Source organism: Schistocerca serialis, chromosome 10, assembly GCF_023864345.2.
Source record: "Schistocerca serialis cubense isolate TAMUIC-IGC-003099 chromosome 10, iqSchSeri2.2, whole genome shotgun sequence".
In the NCBI taxonomy this organism is placed as follows: domain Eukaryota; kingdom Metazoa; phylum Arthropoda; class Insecta; order Orthoptera; family Acrididae; genus Schistocerca; species Schistocerca serialis.
Window position 1 is genome coordinate 189631452 of NC_064647.1, and position 21009 is coordinate 189652460.

Sequence of the window (21009 nt, forward strand, 5' to 3'; positions counted from 1 at the left end):
CGATCTACTCTCTTCTGCGAGAAGAAAGTCAGTACCAAGACTAAGTTATCTGTGCACCGTTCAATCTTTCGGCCAACTTTGATGTATGGGAGCAAAAGCTTGGTGGATTCAGGTTACTTTATCAATAAGGTTGATGTTACGGATATGAAAGTAGGTAGGATGATTGCTGGTACTAGTAGATGGGAACAATGGCAGGAGAATATCCACAATGAGGAAATCAAAGAAAAACTGGGAATGAACTCTATAGATGTAGCAGTCAGGACGAACAGGCTTAAATGGTGGGGTCATGTTACACGCATCGGAGAAGCGAGGTTACCCATGAGACTCATGGGTTCAGCAGTAGAGGGCAGGAGGAGTCGGGGTAGACCAAGGAGAAGGAAGTAATAGGCTTAACATCAGAAGAGGCACCAATGTTAGCACTGAATAGGGGATCATGGGGGAATTTTCTAAGGGGGACTGTGCTCCAGACTGAACACTGAAAGGCATAATCAGTCATAAATGATGATGATGATGAAAAATGTTATAAATCTGAGACTGGAAGTTTACTGACACCAGTATTCAAAACTGATAATTACTGAATGTTGAAACTCCAATTTGACTTCTAATCTTCTCAAGTCTGAGTTCCATGTATGATCTTAAACTTGCGGCTCATTTGCCCTGCAACAAACTTTGATGTGACATACAAATAACACATAATTTTGCCAAAAACACAGAATTATGCCAAAAAACACCAAAGTTCCCAAAATAAAAACACAGAGTTTGGCAAAAAAAGGTTAAATTTGGCAAAAGTAACACTGAATTTGGCAGAAAAACTGGTAAATTTGGTAAAAAAGTAATACCCACTTCTTGCGGGATGGGGAGGGGCGGTGGCATGCTGAATTACACAAAAAGTAATATGAAAATTGCCAGAAAAAGCACCTAATTTGCAAAAGTATGGCAACAAATTTTGCAGAAACACACCAAACAGCAATCCTGCCAGCCTACATAAAATGCAGAGTCATCACTTCCAATGTATATTCTCGTACAGGTTGTATTTGAAAGTCCTTTGGATGCGCATGCATGTTTGAAGGAAATTTGCCTCATAATCAGAATAACACAGGCACTGCAATACTGTATTTACCTGCGGATACCTGGCAAGAGACTTTCAAATACAATGTCTGACTTGTACGGAAATATATGTAATGGATCTACGATTACAGGTCGTAGACGCACGGTTACGACATGTTGAAGTTTAGGTCTGTCTGTGTGTCGTGCACGGATAGCCAAATGGGAAGACAACTGCTCGCGATAAGCAAGAAATCCTGGTTTGAGTCCCAGTCTGGCACAAATTTTTATTGTCATCATTCCATTCTGCAGCTGATGGTTGTCCTTATTCGCAATTGCAAATTCACTTAATGGATTTCGTAATGGCTGCAGTCGCCGCAGTGCCTGTTCCTTCCGACATACATGTATGTCCAAAGGAACTTTACATTGTAATCAGAATAACACAGGCACTGTGGTATTGTAGAATGACAACAATCCAAACCATGTTTTTAACACAGGAAAATAACCTATAATTGGTGCAGGAGACCTGTGAAATGGCCACAAGAGATGTACCAAATGTGGCAGTTAACAATAGTAGTATACATCACACAAAAAATAAATGATCTGGAAATTTACTCAAGCTTGCTGCGAGGTGAAAAGGGTAAATGGGTAAAGGAAGCAGAAAATAATTTGGTAGGATGGGACCAATACTTAGAGGTGGTTTATATCTGCCCGGAATAAATTAGGCCAGTTGAAAATTACTTGACGTAACCTGATTCTAGGGAAGATTCAATACTTATTTATGAAATTCAAAAAGCTTAGGATTAACTAGGAAGGCACAAATAACTAGGTACCAATGAAATAAAATTGGCAGGTGTGAACACTACAGACCCATGAAGAAAACTGATGTAACTGGAGAAGTTACGTCATGATCTTAAAAAAAATATAACTATTCTGCTTCTGAAGAAAGCAGGTATGAATAAGTGTGAAAATTAGTGCAATCACTCAAGTGCCACACTAGAGTCTTCTGGCCATTCCTTACACAAATTTGGTGCCGGATTAGTGGAAGGGCCAAATTATTGAGATTGTCTTCAATTTAAAGACACAGGCACTACATTGTATTATATCCGAGGATAATTCATTTCCACAGAAAACTTGAGTCTTAGAGTATGTATACAGCAGTTCCACTCACTACAAAAATGCTCCGAAGTTTTAGTGCATGCTGTCTCTCACAACCGCTGTACAAGCATTACACGGGGGCTGCATGTATCCAATTGGTTGCTAAAGTAATCCAATATGTCTGCATCTTAGCAGCAGCAATGTTTGAAACCTTCATGCTGTCTCCTAAGTCTTCATCACTTTCTACTTCTCTACACGCTTTTGATTATTTTACTTCTTCATCTGTAAAATATCGGTCACCTTCTGTTTCTTCTTTACAAATTTTGCTTCATATTTTTCCTTAGCCGAGGGGCTTTCCCAGTGACTGTCAGCTGCTATAAGTCTTATTGTTTTTCCCAGTTTAATTGCCAACCCTCGCTCGCTGCAAGCAAGTAACTGCCATCAAATTGTTTGTTAAATTCAGCTCTTTTTCCTTTTGGGCCGCTGAATGGAATTCCTTTACTGCATTGTTGTTGTTTTTGCCATTTCACTCTCTCCATTTGGGTTGTGCACTGTCAAGTAACATCTTTCTTTTCGATGACATAAATAGTTGCTCATATATCATTGCACTCGGCAGCAGTGGCTTTCTGCAAAGAACGTCACTAAAATTTCAAGTTTCTGCTTGAAGTGTAGCGCAACGTGTTTCCTTTTAAAAGCTGTGATGCTGAAGTATAGAGAAAACCATATCTTCAGATGTGTACAGCAGTGTTTCATAATTAACTGACAACATTGTGACCCACAATAATTGGTTTTGTGCACATCATTTCTGCTTGAGCACCTAGCTTGGATGTTGGCTGCATTACCGACAGGCCTGACTAATCAGGGATTGATTAGATAGTAGAGGGTACCCTCTGCCATGCACCATATGGTGGCTTGCGGAGTATATATGTAGATGTAGAGAGAGTAAAGTGTAATCGCATGAGTAGTTTATTGAAGAATGAAAATGGATATTGTTATATTTGGAGAGGACAAGTTTGATTTTAAAAGAATGAGGGGAACTCGCAACCAGTAGCAGACAGCAGATTTAGGGAAACATACACCATATTTAATATGTGAAGAAGGCTTTTTGTTGATGTAAAATAAAGTTTTTCGTTCTTAACGTCTTAATTTATTTCCATTTATGTGATGTGAACTGGAGAAGTCAGCACTGACAGAACAGTACAATAGACTGAAATTAAGAAGGTGTAAGGCTGTAATCACCATTGCTATTTCATTTATATTTGAGGGAGTAGAGGACTGTTGTGTTTGTCACAGACAGAAAGTTTGAACAGTAAAAGTCACAGGTAATGAATAACTCGCCCAGATGGGTTCTCTGTAATGTTGACAGGGATGGGTTCACTTCCCCATTGCAAGGCAGTATCGATGTGGCTGTTCGGCATACAATGGCAGACATTCTTTTGGCAGCCAACCAAGCCATTCTCTCTTCCTTGGGATCCCCTATCGGACAACGGTACCCTGGTGGACCCCAGAGGTTGCTAAGGCTCTCCAAAATCATAAGTGGCATCCTTCACTGGAGCACCTCATTGCTCGTAAACAGCTCTGTGCCCATGTCTGCTACCTCATAAAATGACGAAGGCAGGAATCCTGGGAACGATCACGTGCCTCCCCATCACTGGTAGGTGCAAAGATCGGACCCCTCTGGTTTCCAGTACCTTGCAGGTGTGCCATTTATTTCCTTAGATGTCACTGTTTATACTGATTCAGACACTACCACTGAACATTTTGTTGAGCATTATGCTCGCACATCTGTGTCTGAGGAATACCATTCCGCCTTTCGGCTCATAAAAGAGCAGGTGGAGTGAATGCACTTATCTTTTACTACTTGCCACCTGGAGGCATGTAACGCTTCATTCAGTGAATGGGAACTCTCCAGTGCCCTGATATGGCCCCAGAGCCAGACCACATCCACAGCCAAATGCTTAAAAAAATCTCTCAGTAGATTTTCAGAGTCACTTCATTCGCCTCTTTAATTAGATCTGCAAAGAGACTGAGATCCCATCTCAAATACATGGTGAACAAGAAGCGGTGTTGGCTCCTTGGGTCTTGAGGGCTTTTGGCTGCATCTCGGGGCGGGTTTTCCAAAAGCCACTCCACTGCCGGTAATTTGGTTCACCTAGAGTCCACCATCTGGACGGCCTTTGCACGTCGCCAGCACTTCATCGCTATCTTTTTTGACCTACGAGATGATTATGATATGACATGGCATCACCCCGCACTTACTTTGTTACGAGAGTGGGATCTCCGGCGTCCACTCCTGATTTTTATCAATAACTTCTTATTGCACTGTATGTTCCCTGATCAAGTGGGTGCTTACCTCAGTACCCCCCATATCCAAGAGAACGTTCCCCTCCTCCTGGTAGCCATCAGTGGTCTAGCAGTGGCTGTGGGGTCTTTTGAGGTATTGTCCTTCTTATATGTAGACAATTTTTGCTTTTATTATTACTCTTCTGGTATGGGTTTTGCCGAGTGTTGCCTGTAGGGTGCCATATGAAAGGTGCAGTCATGGACTCTCAACATGGGATATCGTTTTCAGACACCGAGACTCGTGTCATGCACTTACATCGCCATCATATTGCCCACTCATACCCAGAGCTTTACCTAGACAATCAGTTGTTCTTGTAGTTGAGATACACCACTTTTTGGGACTGGTCTTTGATTCCTGGCAGACTTGGCTTCCCCACCTGCACCAACTTAACTGAAAGTGCTGGCGACACCTCACTACGCTTCGCTGCCTCAGTAGCACTAGCTGGGGTGCAGACGCTCTAGCCTTCTGCAGCTCCACAAAGCCCTGGTTTGTTGATTCTGTTCCGTCTTGATTATGGGAGTCCTGCATATGGTTCAGCACCACCCTCAGCATTGCGGATTCTGCACCCTATTGAACATTGTGGGGTCTGACACGTGAGAGTCCCTGTGAGCAGCCCTCTGATCAAGGCTGGAGCCCCTCTGTTGCCTATCAGGTGCCAAAAACAGCTGCTAAATTACATTATACACATTTATAGCTTCTCTGGACATCCCAACTACTGTGTCCATGTCTCTCAGCAGTGACCCAGAACTGGCTTTACAATTGCTGCATGCGTACAGTGTCTCTGTTCGGAACTGCAACATCCTCCACTGTCGCCTCTAGTTGGGAAGACGTAGCATCGGCCCCTATGGCTTGTCCCCTAACCTCAGATTTGTCTTGCTGTCTTGTTCGGTCCAAAGATTCTGTTGACTTCACAGTTTTTTGCCACCTGTTCTTGGCTGTCCTTGAAGCATATTCAAGTTTGGAAGTGGTATACACCAATGGTTACAGTTGATGGACGAACAGGCTTTGCGTACATACATGCACAGTGCAGTGAACTACACTCTCTGCAAAACGGCTGTAGTATCTTCAGTGCTGAGTTGGTGGCCATTAAACTAGCCCTTGCCATGTTCGTTCTTGCACTGGCAAGAGTATCCTAGTCTGTAGTGCCAGCCTTCAAACTATAGACCAAAGCTACTCTCTCAACCCATTGGTTCGGCTATTCAGGATCTTGTCTCTGATCTCCAGCAAGCTGGACAGCTAGTCATTTTCATTTGGATCTCTGGTCCTGTTGGGATTTCGGAAAATGAGTGAACTGATAGGTTGCCCAAGCTGGCCACCAGGATACAGTCCCTGAAAATGGGGGTAACAGCACTGTATCTTTGGTTTTTTTATACACCATCAATTGCTAGAGGTCCATAACTCGAAATGGGCTGCCCTGATATCTCCAAGCAAACTGAGGACAATTAACACCACCATAACCATATGGCAATCTTCCCTCTGTGCTTCTCGTGGGCAGTCCACCATCCTCTGTTGATTCTGCATTGGCCACACTCAGCTGACCCCTGGCCACATTCTCAGATGTGCCGACATGAGGATCTCCCCTCACTGCCGATGCAGAGCCTGGTGATGATGGTCCACTTACTCATAGACTGCCCGTATTTGGCTGCTTTGAGGTGGCATCTTAATCTTCTTGACACGCTACCTCTGTTGCTAGAAGATAATGCCAAACCAGTTGCCCTGATGTTATGTTTTGCCTGCGAAAGTGGTTTCTAATCATCCCTGTAACGTACGGCTTTTTGGTCCCTCCAGAGTCCCTTGGCAGCCCTTGCTCAGTGTCCCAGCCAAGCCTCTACCCTTCCCACGTTTTTATTCTCTTTATTGTTCCTTTTGTTTCTCGATTTTAATATGTAAACAAAAAGGAACACGAGGTATTAGTGTGTGGAACAAGATGACGTGCAGGATGACTGAATGTTAAACGAGCGAATTAATTCACTTATTTTGTAAGTACATCATCAGTGAGACAGATGCAAAAAATATATAGCAGTAAGGACTGCATGTAGCAAAAATTCCCTGTATACAAAGGAACAGCTGCTATCAACGACAAGTATAAACCACTAGACCAGAAAGATATAGGTGGAGCACTGTTATTTATGGGTCTAAAGCTACTTGGTGCCTCCAAGGCTCAGGAAGCTGACATATGCTGGGAGAGTGGTGCCTGATCGTGTCATTGGCTAATGGAGATAAGGCAGCCATTTTTTATATGTAATTTACATAAAAGTCACTTTTGTTGATCAAAATGAGTATAAAGTTTCATATGATGTGTTGTATTTATCAGATTTGCAAATTATACATGGTAGAAATAGGAAATTTCCATTTAACATTCATGGAAAATGTTATAAGGTAAATGTACTCTTTTATTGCCAGATATACTAAGAAGATAATATCTTTCATAAAGAAACCTCTCAGAAACTGCTTGTTCAGCTATCTTGCACATTTCCGCTGAAACTGGCATTATTCCTGTATTCCAGCAGCAAAACAGAAACTCTCATTAATATAATTTAACATTCGTACATACTAAATTTGTTTCCAAATGTCGATATGTACTGTTTTCACTATTTGGCTATTGTTAAGTCTGCATGTGAAGTTTGTGTGTGGGGGGGACGGGCAGTTTATATATTTACAGTGAGACCACAATTTTTGTACATATTATTCATGTTGATGCAATCTGTTGTGACATTTGTTTTTCTCACTATTTCAGGACTGCTGCGCCGAAGCCTCCAGATGCGCCTCCTCCCACTCCTGTTACAGTGCCTCCACCACCAATGACTGATCCGTACGGTGCTGCTGTGACGGCGGGTTACAGTACTGCGTCCAGCTATGGGACACCATACGCAATGCCGCCTCCCACCCAACTGCCACCTATGCAACAGCCGCCTCCTGTCCAACAGCCACCTCCTGTCCAACAGCCTCCACATGTGCAACAGCCCCCTCCCGTACAGCAGCCCCCACCTCCCGTCACCGCCGCTCCCCCTCCTTCTGTACCACCGATGACTGGCGGCTGGGGGGACACAACTGCTATGGGAGGATACGGCGTGGGCAGCAAAAGACCATATGACGCGACTGGGGAGCCACCCCCACAGTTTTCCCACCCACCACCCAATGTTGGTGGCGGTGACAACAAGAAGATGCGTCCTGGAGATTACCAGTATGGAGGTGAACGTGACAGGGGAGGTGGAGGTAGATGGGGACAAGATGACAACTCTTCTCATAAGACGGAGCCAGACCAACGTGCTGTTAAGGCAAGATATCTCTACTTTATCATACAAAGTATTTGAGCTTCTTGTAATGTTTCTAAGAATAACAAGTATGCTAACAGATACGTTCAAATTTCAGATTGTTTGTCTTTCATTCTTCTGTATAACATTTTATCACTTGTGTCGATTCTGACAAGGGAACCTCCCCATCGCACCCCCCTCAGATTTAGTTATAAGTTGGCACAGTGGATAGGCCTTGAAAAACTGAACACAGATCAATCGAGAAAACGGGAAGAAGTTGTGTGGAACTATGAAAAAAAATAAGCAAAATATACAAACTGAGTAGTCCATGCGCAAGATAGGCAACATCAAGGAAAACCTGGATTCAGGAGCGCTGTGGTCCCGTGGTTAACGTGAGCAGCTGCGGAAAGAGAGGTCCTCGGTTCAAGTCCTCCCTCGAGTTAATAGTTTTACTTTCTTTATTTTCGCAAAGTTATGATCTGTCCGTTCATTCATTGACGTCTCTGTTCACTGTAATAAGTTTAGTGTCTGTGTTTTGCAACCGCACCGCAAAACCGTGTGATTAGTAGACGAAAGGACGTGCCTCTCCAATGGGAACCGAAAACATTTGATCAGAAGGTCATGGGTCAACCGATTCCTTCACAGGAAAACACGTCTGATATATTCTATACGACACTGGTGACGGCATGTGTGTCACATGACAGGAATATGTTGTCGACCCACCTAACTTGTACACTTGGCGATTGGTTAAAAAGATTCTTCTACCTCGCCCAATTTGGGTTTTCTTGTTGTGGATGTGATAATCACTCCCAAAAAAGTGTTGAAAACATAAGAGTTAGTCACATAAACTGCAACAAATGAATGCAACAGTTTCACAGTCGCACGGGTTTCCCTGTGCTCTGTTGAAACGTATGTTTTTAACGTTTTCAAATTTTTCCGTGTGTAGACCGTCAAATCCTGCACATGTCCAAGCAAATCTGAACATGTCCTGGAATTTTGGAGAGCAAAGTTGATTATGTGTGAGTGCCTGAACTTTGATAATTGTCTGAAAATAAAAAATTAAACTTTTCACTCGAGGGAAGACTTGAACCAAGGACCGTCTCGTTCCACAGTTGCTCACGCTAACCACGGGACTACGGCGCTACTCTGCTCAGCTTCTCCTTAATGTTGCCTATCTGTGCGTGGACTACTCAGTTTGTATATTTTGCTTATTTTTTTTCATAGTTCCACACAACTTCTTCCTGTTTTCTCGATTAATTTGTGTTCCGTTTTTCAAGGCCTATCCACTGTGTCAACTTATAACTAAATCTGAGGGGGGTGCGATGGGGAGGTTCCCTTGTGAGTAGTCTCTGGCTGTTCACTTGTGTACAAAGATTGTAAGAAAGCTGTGTAATAATACTTAATATTGGATGAAGCACTGTTGTTGTTGTTGTTGAACTGAAGTGGCAGCCCAGTGAATGAAAAAATAAGTGAATTTATAAAAATTAATTACAGTAAAAATATAGATAATCTGCATTTCACATGATGTTTTTATTTTGTTATTTTTGTTATGTTGTCGGTTTGCTAAAGATATTTTGCTTTTATTAAACTTTTCTGCTGAGTCATTCAATTTATTTGAAACAAAGTTCTTGATTCGATACTATTGGCTAGTTTCAACTGTTCACTGAATTTCAAGTGCACATTTTCGTCTCATGGCATTATGCCATAATGAAGAACCTAACATAATACAATACTGGTACTCCAAGAAACCACATTGAAAAGTTCAAAATCAGGTGGGGTTTATTTCATTGTGAATTTGGACATACGAATGTGCACTTAAAGCCAAATAATGCATTTTTAGTGTGGTTTACGAAATTGAGATGCTGTTTGAGTAGCTTCTGGTGTCCTGTTTCTTTTGTGACATAATGTAAGGTCTGTTTAATGCTTTATATGAACAAACATACGGGCTTCCTATGTCATCGTAGTTGCACACGCACAGTATTGCCTTTTTTTCTGGCGCTCCCAGGCAACTGCTGAAACGAACCTATTCCTAACAGATCGCGGGAAGTATCACGAATGATGGCTTGAAAATGTTACTTTCAAAGTAAATTTCCTTTCACGCAAGATGAATTATGTTGTTGTAGTTGTTGTTGTTGTTGTTGTTGTTGTGGTCTTCAGTCCTGAGACTGGTTTGATGCAGCTCTCCATGCTACTCTATCCTGTGCAAGCTTCTTCATCCCCCAGCACCTACTGCAACCTACATCCTTCTGAATCTGCTTAGTGTATTCATCTCTTGGTCTCCCTCTACGATTTTTACCCTCCACGCTGACCTCCGATACTAAATTGGTGATCTCTTGATGCCTCAGAACATGTCCTACCAACCGATCCCTTCTTTTAGTCAAGTTGTGCCACAAACTCCTCTTCTCCCCAATTCTATTCAATATCTCCTCATTAGTTGTGTGTTCTACCCATCTAATCTTCAGCATTCTTCTGTAGCACCACATTTTGAAAGCTTCTATTCTCTTCTTGCCTAAACTATTTATTGTCCATGTTTCACTTCCATACATGGCTACACTCCATACAAATACTTTCACAAACGACTTCCTGACACTTAAATCAACACTCAATGTTAACAAATTTCTCTTCTTCAGAAACGCTTTCCTTGCCATAGCCAGTCTACATTTTATATTCTCTCTACTTCGACCATCATCAGTTATTTTGCTCCCCAAATAGAAAAATTACTTTAAGTGTGTCATTTCGTAATCTAATTCCTTCAGCATCACCCGATTTAATTCCACAACATTCCATTATCCTCGTTTTGCTTTTGTTGATGTTCATCTTATACCCTCCTTTCAAGATACTGTCCATTCCATTCAACTGCTCTTCCAAGTCCTTTGCTGTCTCTGACAGAATTACAATGTCATCGGCGAACCTCAAAGTTTTTATTTCTTCTCCATGAATTTTAATACCTACTCCGAACTTTTCTTTTGTTTCCTTTACTGCTTGCTCAATATACAGATTGAAGAACATCGGGGAGAGGCTACAACCCTGTCTTACTCCCTTCCCAACCACTGCTTCCCTTTCATGCCCCTCGACTCTTATAACTGCCATCTGATTTCTATACAAATTGTAAACAGCCTTTCGCTCCCTGTATTTTACCCCTGCCACCTTTAGAATTTGAAAGAGAGTATTCCAGTCAACATTGTCAAAAGCTTTCTATAAGTCTACAAATGCTAGAAACGTAGGTTTGCCTTTCCTTAATCTTTCTTCTAAGATAGGTCTTAGGGTCAGTATTGCCTCACGTGTTCCAACATTTCCTCCGGTAATTTTCACATCTGTCGACACCTGCTTTCTTTGGGATTATATTCTTCTTGAAATCTGAGGGAATTTCGCCTGTCTCATACATCTTGCTCACCAGATGGTAGAGTTTTGTTTGGCCTATCTCTCCCAAGGCTGTCAGTAGTTCTAATGGAATGTTGTCTACTCCTGGGGCCTTGTTTTGGCTTAGGTCTTTCAGTGCTCTGTCAAACTCTTCACCCAGTATCATATCTCCCATTTCATCTTCATCTATCTCCTCTTCCATTTCCATAATATTGTCCTCAAGAACATCGCCCCTGTATAGCCCTCTAAATACACCTTCCACCTTCCTGCTTTCCCTTCTTTGCTTAGAACTGGGTTTCCATCTGAGCTCTTGATATTCATGCAAGTGGTTCTCTTTTCTCCAAAGGTCTCTCTAATTTTCCTGTAGGCAGTATCTATCTTACCCCTCGTGATATAAGCCTCTACATGCTTACATTTGCCCTCTAGCCATCCCTGCTTAGCCATTTTGCACTTCCTGTCGATCTCATTTTTGAGACATTTGTATTCCTTTTTGCCTGCTTCGTTTACTGTGTTTTTATATTTTCTCCTTTCATCAATTAAATTCAATATTTCTTCTGTTACCCAAGGGTTTGTACTAGCCCTCGTCTTTTTACCTACTTGATCCTCTGCTGCCTTCACTATTTCATCCCTCAAAGCTACCCATTCTTCTTTTGCTGTATTTCTTTCCCCCATTCCTGTCAATTGTTCCCTTATGCTCTCCCTGAAACTCTCTACAACCTCTGGTTCCTTCAGTTTATCCAGGTCCCATCTCAAATTCCCACCTTTTTGCAGTTTCTTCAGTTTTAATCTACAGCTCATAACCAATAGATTGTGGTCAGAGTCTACATCTGCCCGTGGAAATGTCTTACAATTTAAAACCTGGTTCCTAAATCTCTGTCTTACCATTATATAATCTATCTGATATGTATTATGTTACGTGTGAGAATTTGGGATGAATTTCTTAAATTAAAGAGCGTTTAAAACTTAACACTTTGAGGACCAGTCACTTGAAGAATTTCGAGCCCAAAAGACCAGATATTTATTCACTATTTAAAATTTTACTCAAGCATTTATGTGATGTGTCTTAAAGTGTCACACACAAATAATGACCAATATTATATGTGAAAGCTTAGTTTTTCTTGTAGCTACACTATGTATATTAATTTAAACCATTAACTTAGCCCAATTTGTGTGTTCGCGCTATTTAACAGTGATGTTGCTCTTGGCTGGATAAGTCACGTTTCCTAAACTCTGAGTATCTTCTGTCATTGGCTGGTGAAATCGCATGACATGAGCTACGGTTGGCCTAGAACAGCACATTGCAGTCTCTCTTTCAGTGCGTTCTAAACTCACATTGAGTTCGATTGAATTCGAATTCATTCTCTCGTAATATGAAAATATGCAGTGTACATGTTGCTGCACGTCAAAGATCTTTCAGAAACTAACTCCCCCCTCCCCATTTACTGTCATGGTTTGGCATGACGGAGCTCTTGCACATTCCATACGGCCAGTGACACAGTACCTCACTGAAATAATACAAAACACACTACAGATCAAACTTCTTAAAAGCTATGGAGAGTAAGTGGAGAGTAAGTTGTTTGGTCTCACAAAAAGAATGGGATCAGAATGACATCACAGAAGAGCCTTAGAATGGACAGAACCTGGGCGAAAACTAATTGGAAGACCATGAACAAGATTAGAGACCAGGTGGAGGATGACGTGAACCATAAAAGACTGCACTGGGAGGGGATGGTAAGTGACAGATCGTGGGAGAAAAGAGAAGCTTGAATGAGGTTCTGTGAACGACCTGCATAAGCAGAAATGTTCCAGGAACAGGAAGGAGGAGATATAGTCGAGAACATATGTGAAATGTGCTGCTCTGTTTTGTAAGACTGATCTAAATAAAATTGAATCACATCATCATAGGTATTCTCCTTGTTAAAAATATTGTTCGGATTGTTACAATATAGGGGAGATGCTGAGCCGCAGAAAGGCACGACAAAAAGACTGTCACACAATTAGCTTTTGGCCAACAAGGCCTTTGTCAAAATTAGACGACATACATACATGCACACACTAATGCAAATGCGACATACAAACGCATGACCTCAGTCTCCGCCCACTGAGTCAGACGTTGTTACATTCCATCCGGGATTGTCCATGGTTTCGATTGTTGTTATTGAGAGGGATTATAACATTCAAATAGCATTTATGCTCAGTATTCTCACAAAGATGTGGTATTTTTATGCAATTAAAGCTTAAAAATAATTAAATTTCAAGATTTGGTCATGTGATTGAAAATGCTCTGTTATTGGCTGAAGCTCTCGTGATGTCACAGACAAGGAATAAGATGAAGCTATACGAGTGCTGTAAGAGTGCTAGCTGAAGTACTAGGCTTTTATGTACTTTACCTGCAAACAGTTCAGCTGTTTAATGATGGAAAACACATTTACAATTTTTAAATAACAATGGAAAGGAATTTTGTGAATGCTGATACCTTATGAAAGTTGATGCATTTGTGCTTCACTCCGTTTGGAGCGGCGATATGTGCGAGGATGGGTGTCCTTTCCCTGCTCTATGCAACATCATTACACTCACTCAACATTAAGGAATTTTAGAATGTTCTGCAAGTGGGTCCATGTATTATATCTAGATTCACAACTATCAGTTGTGAACAATGATCAAAAGCGCATAAAATTATTCTTGGCAGATCTTAGTGCTGATGTTGCTGATATCCCCTATATACAACACAATCAGCAGAGGAACCGCAATGTGCATCTGTTCTGTATCACAACAGACAGCGTGTCTAATTGTGGAAGTGAAAATTTCGGGTTTGAACCCTGACAGGTTCATACATTTCTAAAAGTTTAAGGCAAAATACGAAAACAGCATTAATAAGAACTCAATTGTGGCAGTTGTTTCAATGGTGGGATGTGTTATATATAGCTTCCCATTAATCTGAGTCTGAGAAATGAATAACTGAAGATAAATGTATTTAATTTGCGTACAAGCAATTCACTTTTTTGAATAGTAGCGAAGGTGTCACCATGCACACACAATACGAGGTGTAGGGACGATGAGGTTTTGTATGGGAGAGATACATGGCATGTGTAATATGCAGGCAACACAAATGTAAGGACTGTGATGTTTGTGAGTGGAAACTAATGTCAGTGTCTGAAATACTTACTTCATCTTTATGTAAGATGATGAAACTTTAAAAGTTTAAACAATAAACATCCTAACTGGACAGTGGAAGATAAAAAAAGCATTATTTCCAGTAAAGTAAAAAATGTGGAGTCATATTAACTAGAAATCTTCTCAAAGGTGAAGTCTGTGAACAGCAGCTGCAAATGTTAGCACATATAAACAGCAAGAAAACCCAACAATACTTTTCTGGTCAGTGTGGTGAAATTTTGTGATTGTGGCTTGGTTTTCATATGAGAGGAGTTTTGAGGCGTGTTACAAATAAGTTAAAATACTCTTTCAGGCCGAATTAGAATTGGTGACCTATAGATATCTGCTTATGAACTTCTACAGTTTACCTCTATAGACCTGAGGTACCGAAGAGTGTATGTAATATTGGATATCATGACATTTTCACAGGTAGTTTAATTTCATTGAATAATGCTATCCTCCTTTGCAACAGTGGGAAAGCATATCTCTGAGACAAATTAATGTTAACTTACCAGTGCAAGATGTATTTAATTAAGTTAGGGAACTCGTTCATCAGTGTGTTTGCATTTTACTGGGTCAGAGCGACAGCATTTCACACAACTTCTCATTCTTTAGAACTCTAAAAAAGAAATTTTTCATCAATTTTTAAAGATGTATTTGTACAGTGCCACTACACACCATTTGTAACCCATTTTCTCAAATGTAAATTCCAAAACAAGACATCACAGTGTATGAGTTTTATGACAAAAGGAGCAGGGAGCTTCCCCATGATGTCACAAGCATCACATGACTCAAATGGAGCTTTTTAGCGGGCTTTCAGATTATTTGAATTTCATCCCCCCTCCTTTCTTTAAAGACAAAAACCTACTTGCTGAATACTGAGACAGAAAAAAAGTTAGTTTAAAATTACTTTTTAGAAGGAAATTAGAGAGAGTAAAACATTTAGTTTCTCTTTACAAATGTGTAGTTTCACAATATTGTGTCCAAAAACATACATCATCATGTTAGTGGAACAGTTTGGATCATTATGTGAACTGGGTAGCAGCTCCCGCTTTAATTTTAGCGCAGGGTCCACGCTCAAAAATTGTATAGTGTGAATAAAGCAGACATGCTCAGTAAACCAATGCTTTAATGATGTAGCTAATCTTGTTTGTGACTGATCTCTAGGTTACATGCTCAATTCTTGGTTATAAGATTTTTTTTCTGTTACTTACTCCAGCAGTTGCACTGTGCTTCAGATTCAACATGAAAATGGGATCTACTTATAAGTGTCTGGTATTGTCAGGTCAAAGCACTGACCTGTTTAAACCAAGGATTGCTAAGCCTTACTTGTGTGTTGCATTACTGGACAACTGAGTGGTGCATATGCAGTCAGCTTTATGTTTGGTATATGCCGTATGTATTTCATAAACTGTGTGTAAGAACACTTTCTGTGTTGTGCCATGTCCCTGGTTTTGGTCTTAAAGTTGTCTTGTGCGACGCATGCTTAATGAGTGAAACGGGCATTATCATTAATAATACTGCACTGCGGTTTGTGTGGTTCAGTAGGAATAATGTTACTCTCAGATCCTAAATCCCTTACCTGGTTCAGATTCATTGATTACATCTTTGCTAGCTGGATTGAGGGAGAGGATCCATATTCACATTCCTCCAGAACCTCAACTACTACTCCCCCATTTGCTTCACCTGGTCCTACACTCAACCCAACGAGCTGTCTTCTTAGATGTTGACCTCCACCTCAAAGATGGCTACATCAGTATCTCTGTCCATATCTAACCTACTAACCACCAGTAATACCTCCACTTCAACAGCTGCCACCCGTTCCATACAAAGTAGTTTCTTTCCATACAGCCTAGCCACCCATGATTGTTGAACCTGCAGTGATGGATAGCCCCTCTCAAAATATACCAAGGGTCTCACTGAAGCTTTCACAGACCGTAATTACCCTCCCAACCTTTTATAAAAACAAATCTCCCATGCCTTATCTTTCCAGTCTCCCACCACCTCCCAAAGTCCCTCTGTCCTGCCACAGCAGAGCATTCCCCTTGTAACTTAGTACACCCAGGACTGGAGCAACTGAATTACATTCTCCACCAGGGTTTTGACTACCTCTCGTGCCCTGAAATGAGAAATATCCTGCCCACCATTTTTTCCACCCCCCCCCCCTCACACACACACACACACACACACACACACACACACAGAGTGGTATTCCGCCATCCTCTGAACCTACACAATATACTCATCCATCCCTACACAATCCCTGCTCCCATCCCCTTGCTTCTTGGCTCATACACCTGTAATACACCTAGATGCAAGACCTGTCCCATACATCCTCCCACCACCACCTACTCCAGTCCGATCACAAACATCACCTATCCCATCAAACGCAGGGCTACCAGTGAAACCAGTCATATAAATTATTCTCGAGACTGAGACCTGGCTGAACGCTGAGATAGGAAGTTCTGAAATATTTAGTGAGGGTTGGAACGTGTATCGGAAAGACAGATTAGACACCGTAGGAGGTGGTGTCTTCATTGCAGTTGACAAAAATATTGTCTCTACTGAGGTCGAAGTAGTGTGCGATTGTGAAGTTATCTGAACACGTTTAACAGGGCTAGGGGAAATAAAGTTAATTGTGGGGTGTTATTACTGGCCACCAGGTTCCACCGTGGCAGTTCTAAAATCATTCAAAGGGAGTCTACATTCTGTGCTCTGGTAGCCAGGAACAGACCAGACCTCGTCAACGGTGTCAGTGTTGAGACTGGGATTAGTGATCATGATGATGATGTCATTACAGCTATGGTTACGCAGTTGTTAGCATCCCACTTAGTAAATGAATATTCATTTACTTCTGGTACAATGGACGTGGAAGAATTATGGGCAAATTTTAAACACATTGTAAATCATGCATTGGAGAAGTGTGTGCCGAAAAAGTGGGTTACGGACGGAAAAGACCCACCGTGGTTTAACAGCGCAATTCGGAGAATGCTCAGGAAGCAAAGACAGTTGCACTCGCGGTACAAGAAAGATCGGGAGAATGAGGACAGGCAAAAGTTAGTAGAGATTCGTGCTGCTGTAAAAAGAGCGATGTGCGAAGCATTCAACCACTACCACCGTCATACCTTAGCAAAAGATCTTGCTGAAAACTCAAGGAAATTCTGGTCTTACATAAAATCGGTAAGCGGGTCAAAGGCTTCCATCCAGTCACTCACTGATCAGTCTGGCCTGGCAACGGAAGACAGCAAAACGAAAGCTGAAATTTTAAATTTAGCATTTGAGAAATCTTTTACGCAGGAGGATCGTACAAACATACCGCCGTTTGAGTCTCGTACAGATTCCCGTATGGAGGACATAGTGATAGACATCCCTGGGGTTGTGAAGCAGCTGAATGGGTTGAAAGTAAATAAATTGCCAGGTCCTGATGGGATTCCAATTCGGTTTTACAGAGAGTACTCTACTGCATTGGCTCCTTACTTAGCTTGCATTTATCGCGAATCTCTTGCCCAACGTAAAGTCCCGAGTGACTGTATATAAGAAGGGTAGAAGGACAGATCCTCAAAGTTACAGACCAATATCCTTAACATCAGTTTGTTGCAGGATTCTCGAACATATTCTCAGTTCGAATATAATGAAATTCCTTCAGACAAAGAAGTTGCTGTCCACGCATCAGCACGGCTTTAGAAAGCATCGCTTCTGCGAAACGCAACTCGCCCTTTTTTCACATGATATCTTGCGAACCATGGGTGAAGGGTATCAGATGGATGCCATATTCCTTGACTTCCGGAAAGCATACGACTTGGTGCCCCACTGCAGACTCCCTAACTAAGGTACAAGCATATGGGATTGATTCCCAAGTATGAGAGTGGCTCGAAGAGTTCTTAAGTAATAGAACCCAGTATGTTGTCCTCAATGGTGAGTGTTCATCGGAGGTTAGGGTATCATCTGGAGTGCCCCAGGGAAGTGTGGTAGGTCCGCTGTTGTTTTCTATCTACATAAATGACCTTTTGTATAGGGTGGATACCAATGTGCAGCTGTTTGCTGATGATGCTGTGGTGTACGGGAAGGTGTCGTCGTTGAGTGACTGTAGGAGGGTACAAGATGACTTGGACAGGATTTGTGATTGGTGTAAAGAATGGCAGCTAACTCTAAATATAGAGAAATAGATAGCGATGGCATATCCACAATAAATAAGGAAGCGGGATGGGAGGAGATCAAAAACGAAATAGTTGAAATAGCAAAAGAAAATTGTCTCGTGAAAAGAGTAAGAAGACATCCATGGTGGGACAATGAATGTGATGAGAACCTGGAGAAGAGACAGAAATTGTGGCAGAAATGGAACTCCACAAAAGATCCTCAAGATCTTGACAATTTTAAAATCCAGAGAAGAGAAACAGCTAAGCTTTTCCGTAATAAAAAAAGAAGACAATTTCAGGATAACCTAGAACAGATTGAGGAAGACTTTAAAAGAAATAATTCTAGAGATTTCTACAAAACTTTTAGAAAACAGCTAACCAAATACCAATCCCCAAATTTATGTTTTAAAGATGAAGAGAACAAGCTAGGTTTGACAAACAAGACTAATTGTGAAATATTAGCAAAATATTTCGAGAATCTACTAAATTGTGAACCACCCAAAGATAAAATGAGTTTTGAAAACCACCGAAATACTAATACCGAGTCAAAACCTCCAGACGCTGAAGAAATAAAACACATAATACACAGTCTAAAAAACAATAAAGCCCCAGGTGAAGACTCCATAGTACCAGAAATCCTAAAAATAATGGATACCAACCTCCCACAAGTTTTGGAACATATGTTTAAGAAGATCTGGGACGAAGAAAGAATTCCTGAAGACTGGCAGTGTGCCCTGATACACCCACTACACAAAAAGGGGGATAAGATGAATGTTAATAATTATAGAGGGATCTCGCTACTACCAGTAGGATACAAAATTTTGTCAAGGAAATTACTTCAAATCGTGGAGCCAGTTCTGGATAAAAAAATAGGTGAATATCAAGCAGGTTTTAGACAAGGTAGATCCTGTGTTGAACAAATATTTAACCTGAAAACACTAATTCGTTACAGAATCTCAAGAGGCCAGAGATTTGCAATAGTATTTGTAGATTTCAAAAAAGCATACGACTCGGTAGATAGAGAAACATTACTGAAAGTATTGGAAGAATTTGGGGTCGATACGAAAACAATTCAAATTATCAAACAGACGCTAACAAACAGTAAGGCCAAAGTTAAATTTATGGGTGAAATTTCAAGGAAGTTCGAAATTAAAACAGGTGTTAGACAAGGTGATGGTTTATCCCCAATCCTCTTCAACTGCGTACTGGAAAAGATATTGAGAATATGGAAAGAAGAACTCAAAGGCACCAAGAATGACATCAGAATTGGAACAAAAAAAGAAAAAATAGAAGTGGACTGTTTAGCTTTTGCAGACGATCTGGCAATAATTACAGAAAACGAAGAAATAGCTCAGAACTACCTGGAGAAACTACAAGAAGTTTCGGCCAGAGCTGGACTGCAGATTTCATTTGAAAAAACCGTGTATATGTCTAATCATAGAAATAACAAGAAAAATCTTATTACTAAATACGGCAATATTAAGAGAGTAGAAAAATTTAAGTATTTAGGTGAAATAATTCAAGTGAATGGTTTAGACAAGAGTGCAAACCAGGCGAGAGCAAGGAAAATGGAATTTGCTTTTCAAAAAACCAAAGACATATATAACAAAAAAAACATTTCGATTCAAGCTAAATTAAGACATTATAAAACTGTCATTAGACCAGAATGCCTGTATGCATCGGAGTGCCTAACTCTTAACAAAAAGGGGGAAATAGAAAACATGGAAAAGAAAGAAAGGAAAATTTTGAGAAAAATATTAGGACCGAGAAAGATTGGAGAAGAGTACAAGCTAAAGAGTAATAAGGAAATATACAAAACTATTGAGAAAGTGAGTGAGGCAATGCGTAAACGCAGACTAACGTTTTATGGTCACCTGTCGAGGATGGATGGAAACAGACTAACAAGAAAAGTGTTTGAACATAGTAACAGGAACGAAAAAACCAACAATAAATGGATACAGATGGTGAAAAAGGATTTGGCCTATTTTAATGTCACCCGTGAGTCAATCAGGGACAGGGAAAAGTTTAGACAAATAGTGAACGAAATTAAGTGTTTTCCAGAAGAAACGAAACTAAAGAATAATAACAGGAAATGGTCGGAAGAGCGGAGGAGGAACCACTCGAAAATGATGAGGAAATATTGGGAAGAGAGAAAAAAAGATCAAAAAGCCGGGCAAGTGAATTGTTGAACGTGGTCCAAAGATGGCCGAAATCGAAAGAAGAAGAAGAGAAATGTCAATTAATGAAGATGAATAGGAAAAAGAATCCTGTAATGTTTGAATACTCCATTAGTAGTGTAGCACTTGACGCAGTCACGTCGATTAAATATTTGGGCGTAACATTGCAGAGCGATATGAAGTGGGACAAGCATGTAATGGCAGTTGTGGGGAAGGCGGATAGTCGTCTTCGGTTCATTGGTAGAATTTTGGGAAGATGTGGTTCCTCTGTAAAGGAGACTGCTTATAAAACACTAATACAACCTATTCTTGAGTACTGCTTGAGCATTTGGGATCCCTATCAGTTCGGATTGAGGGAGGACATAGAAGCAATTCAGAGGCGGGCTGCTAGATTTGTTACTGGTAGGTTTGATCATCACACGAGTGTTAATCACACGAGTGTT

At 40.9% G+C, this 21009-nt stretch overlaps 1 protein-coding gene across 10 annotated transcripts in view; it reads left to right on the forward strand.

Annotated features, from left to right (window-relative positions):
* LOC126424541 (YLP motif-containing protein 1) overlaps window positions 1-21009 on the forward strand; it is a 406391-nt gene that overhangs the window by 73575 nt on the left and 311807 nt on the right. For all 10 annotated transcript variants that reach the window (XR_007576188.1, XR_007576187.1, XR_007576189.1 and 7 more), the window contains one exon: window positions 7224-7764. Coding sequence is in view for 7 of the 10 variants with exons in the window: in XM_050087281.1 (XP_049943238.1) it covers window positions 7224-7764 (541 nt within the window). In the remaining 3 variants the exon portion in view is untranslated. The remainder of the gene's footprint in view (window positions 1-7223; window positions 7765-21009) is intronic.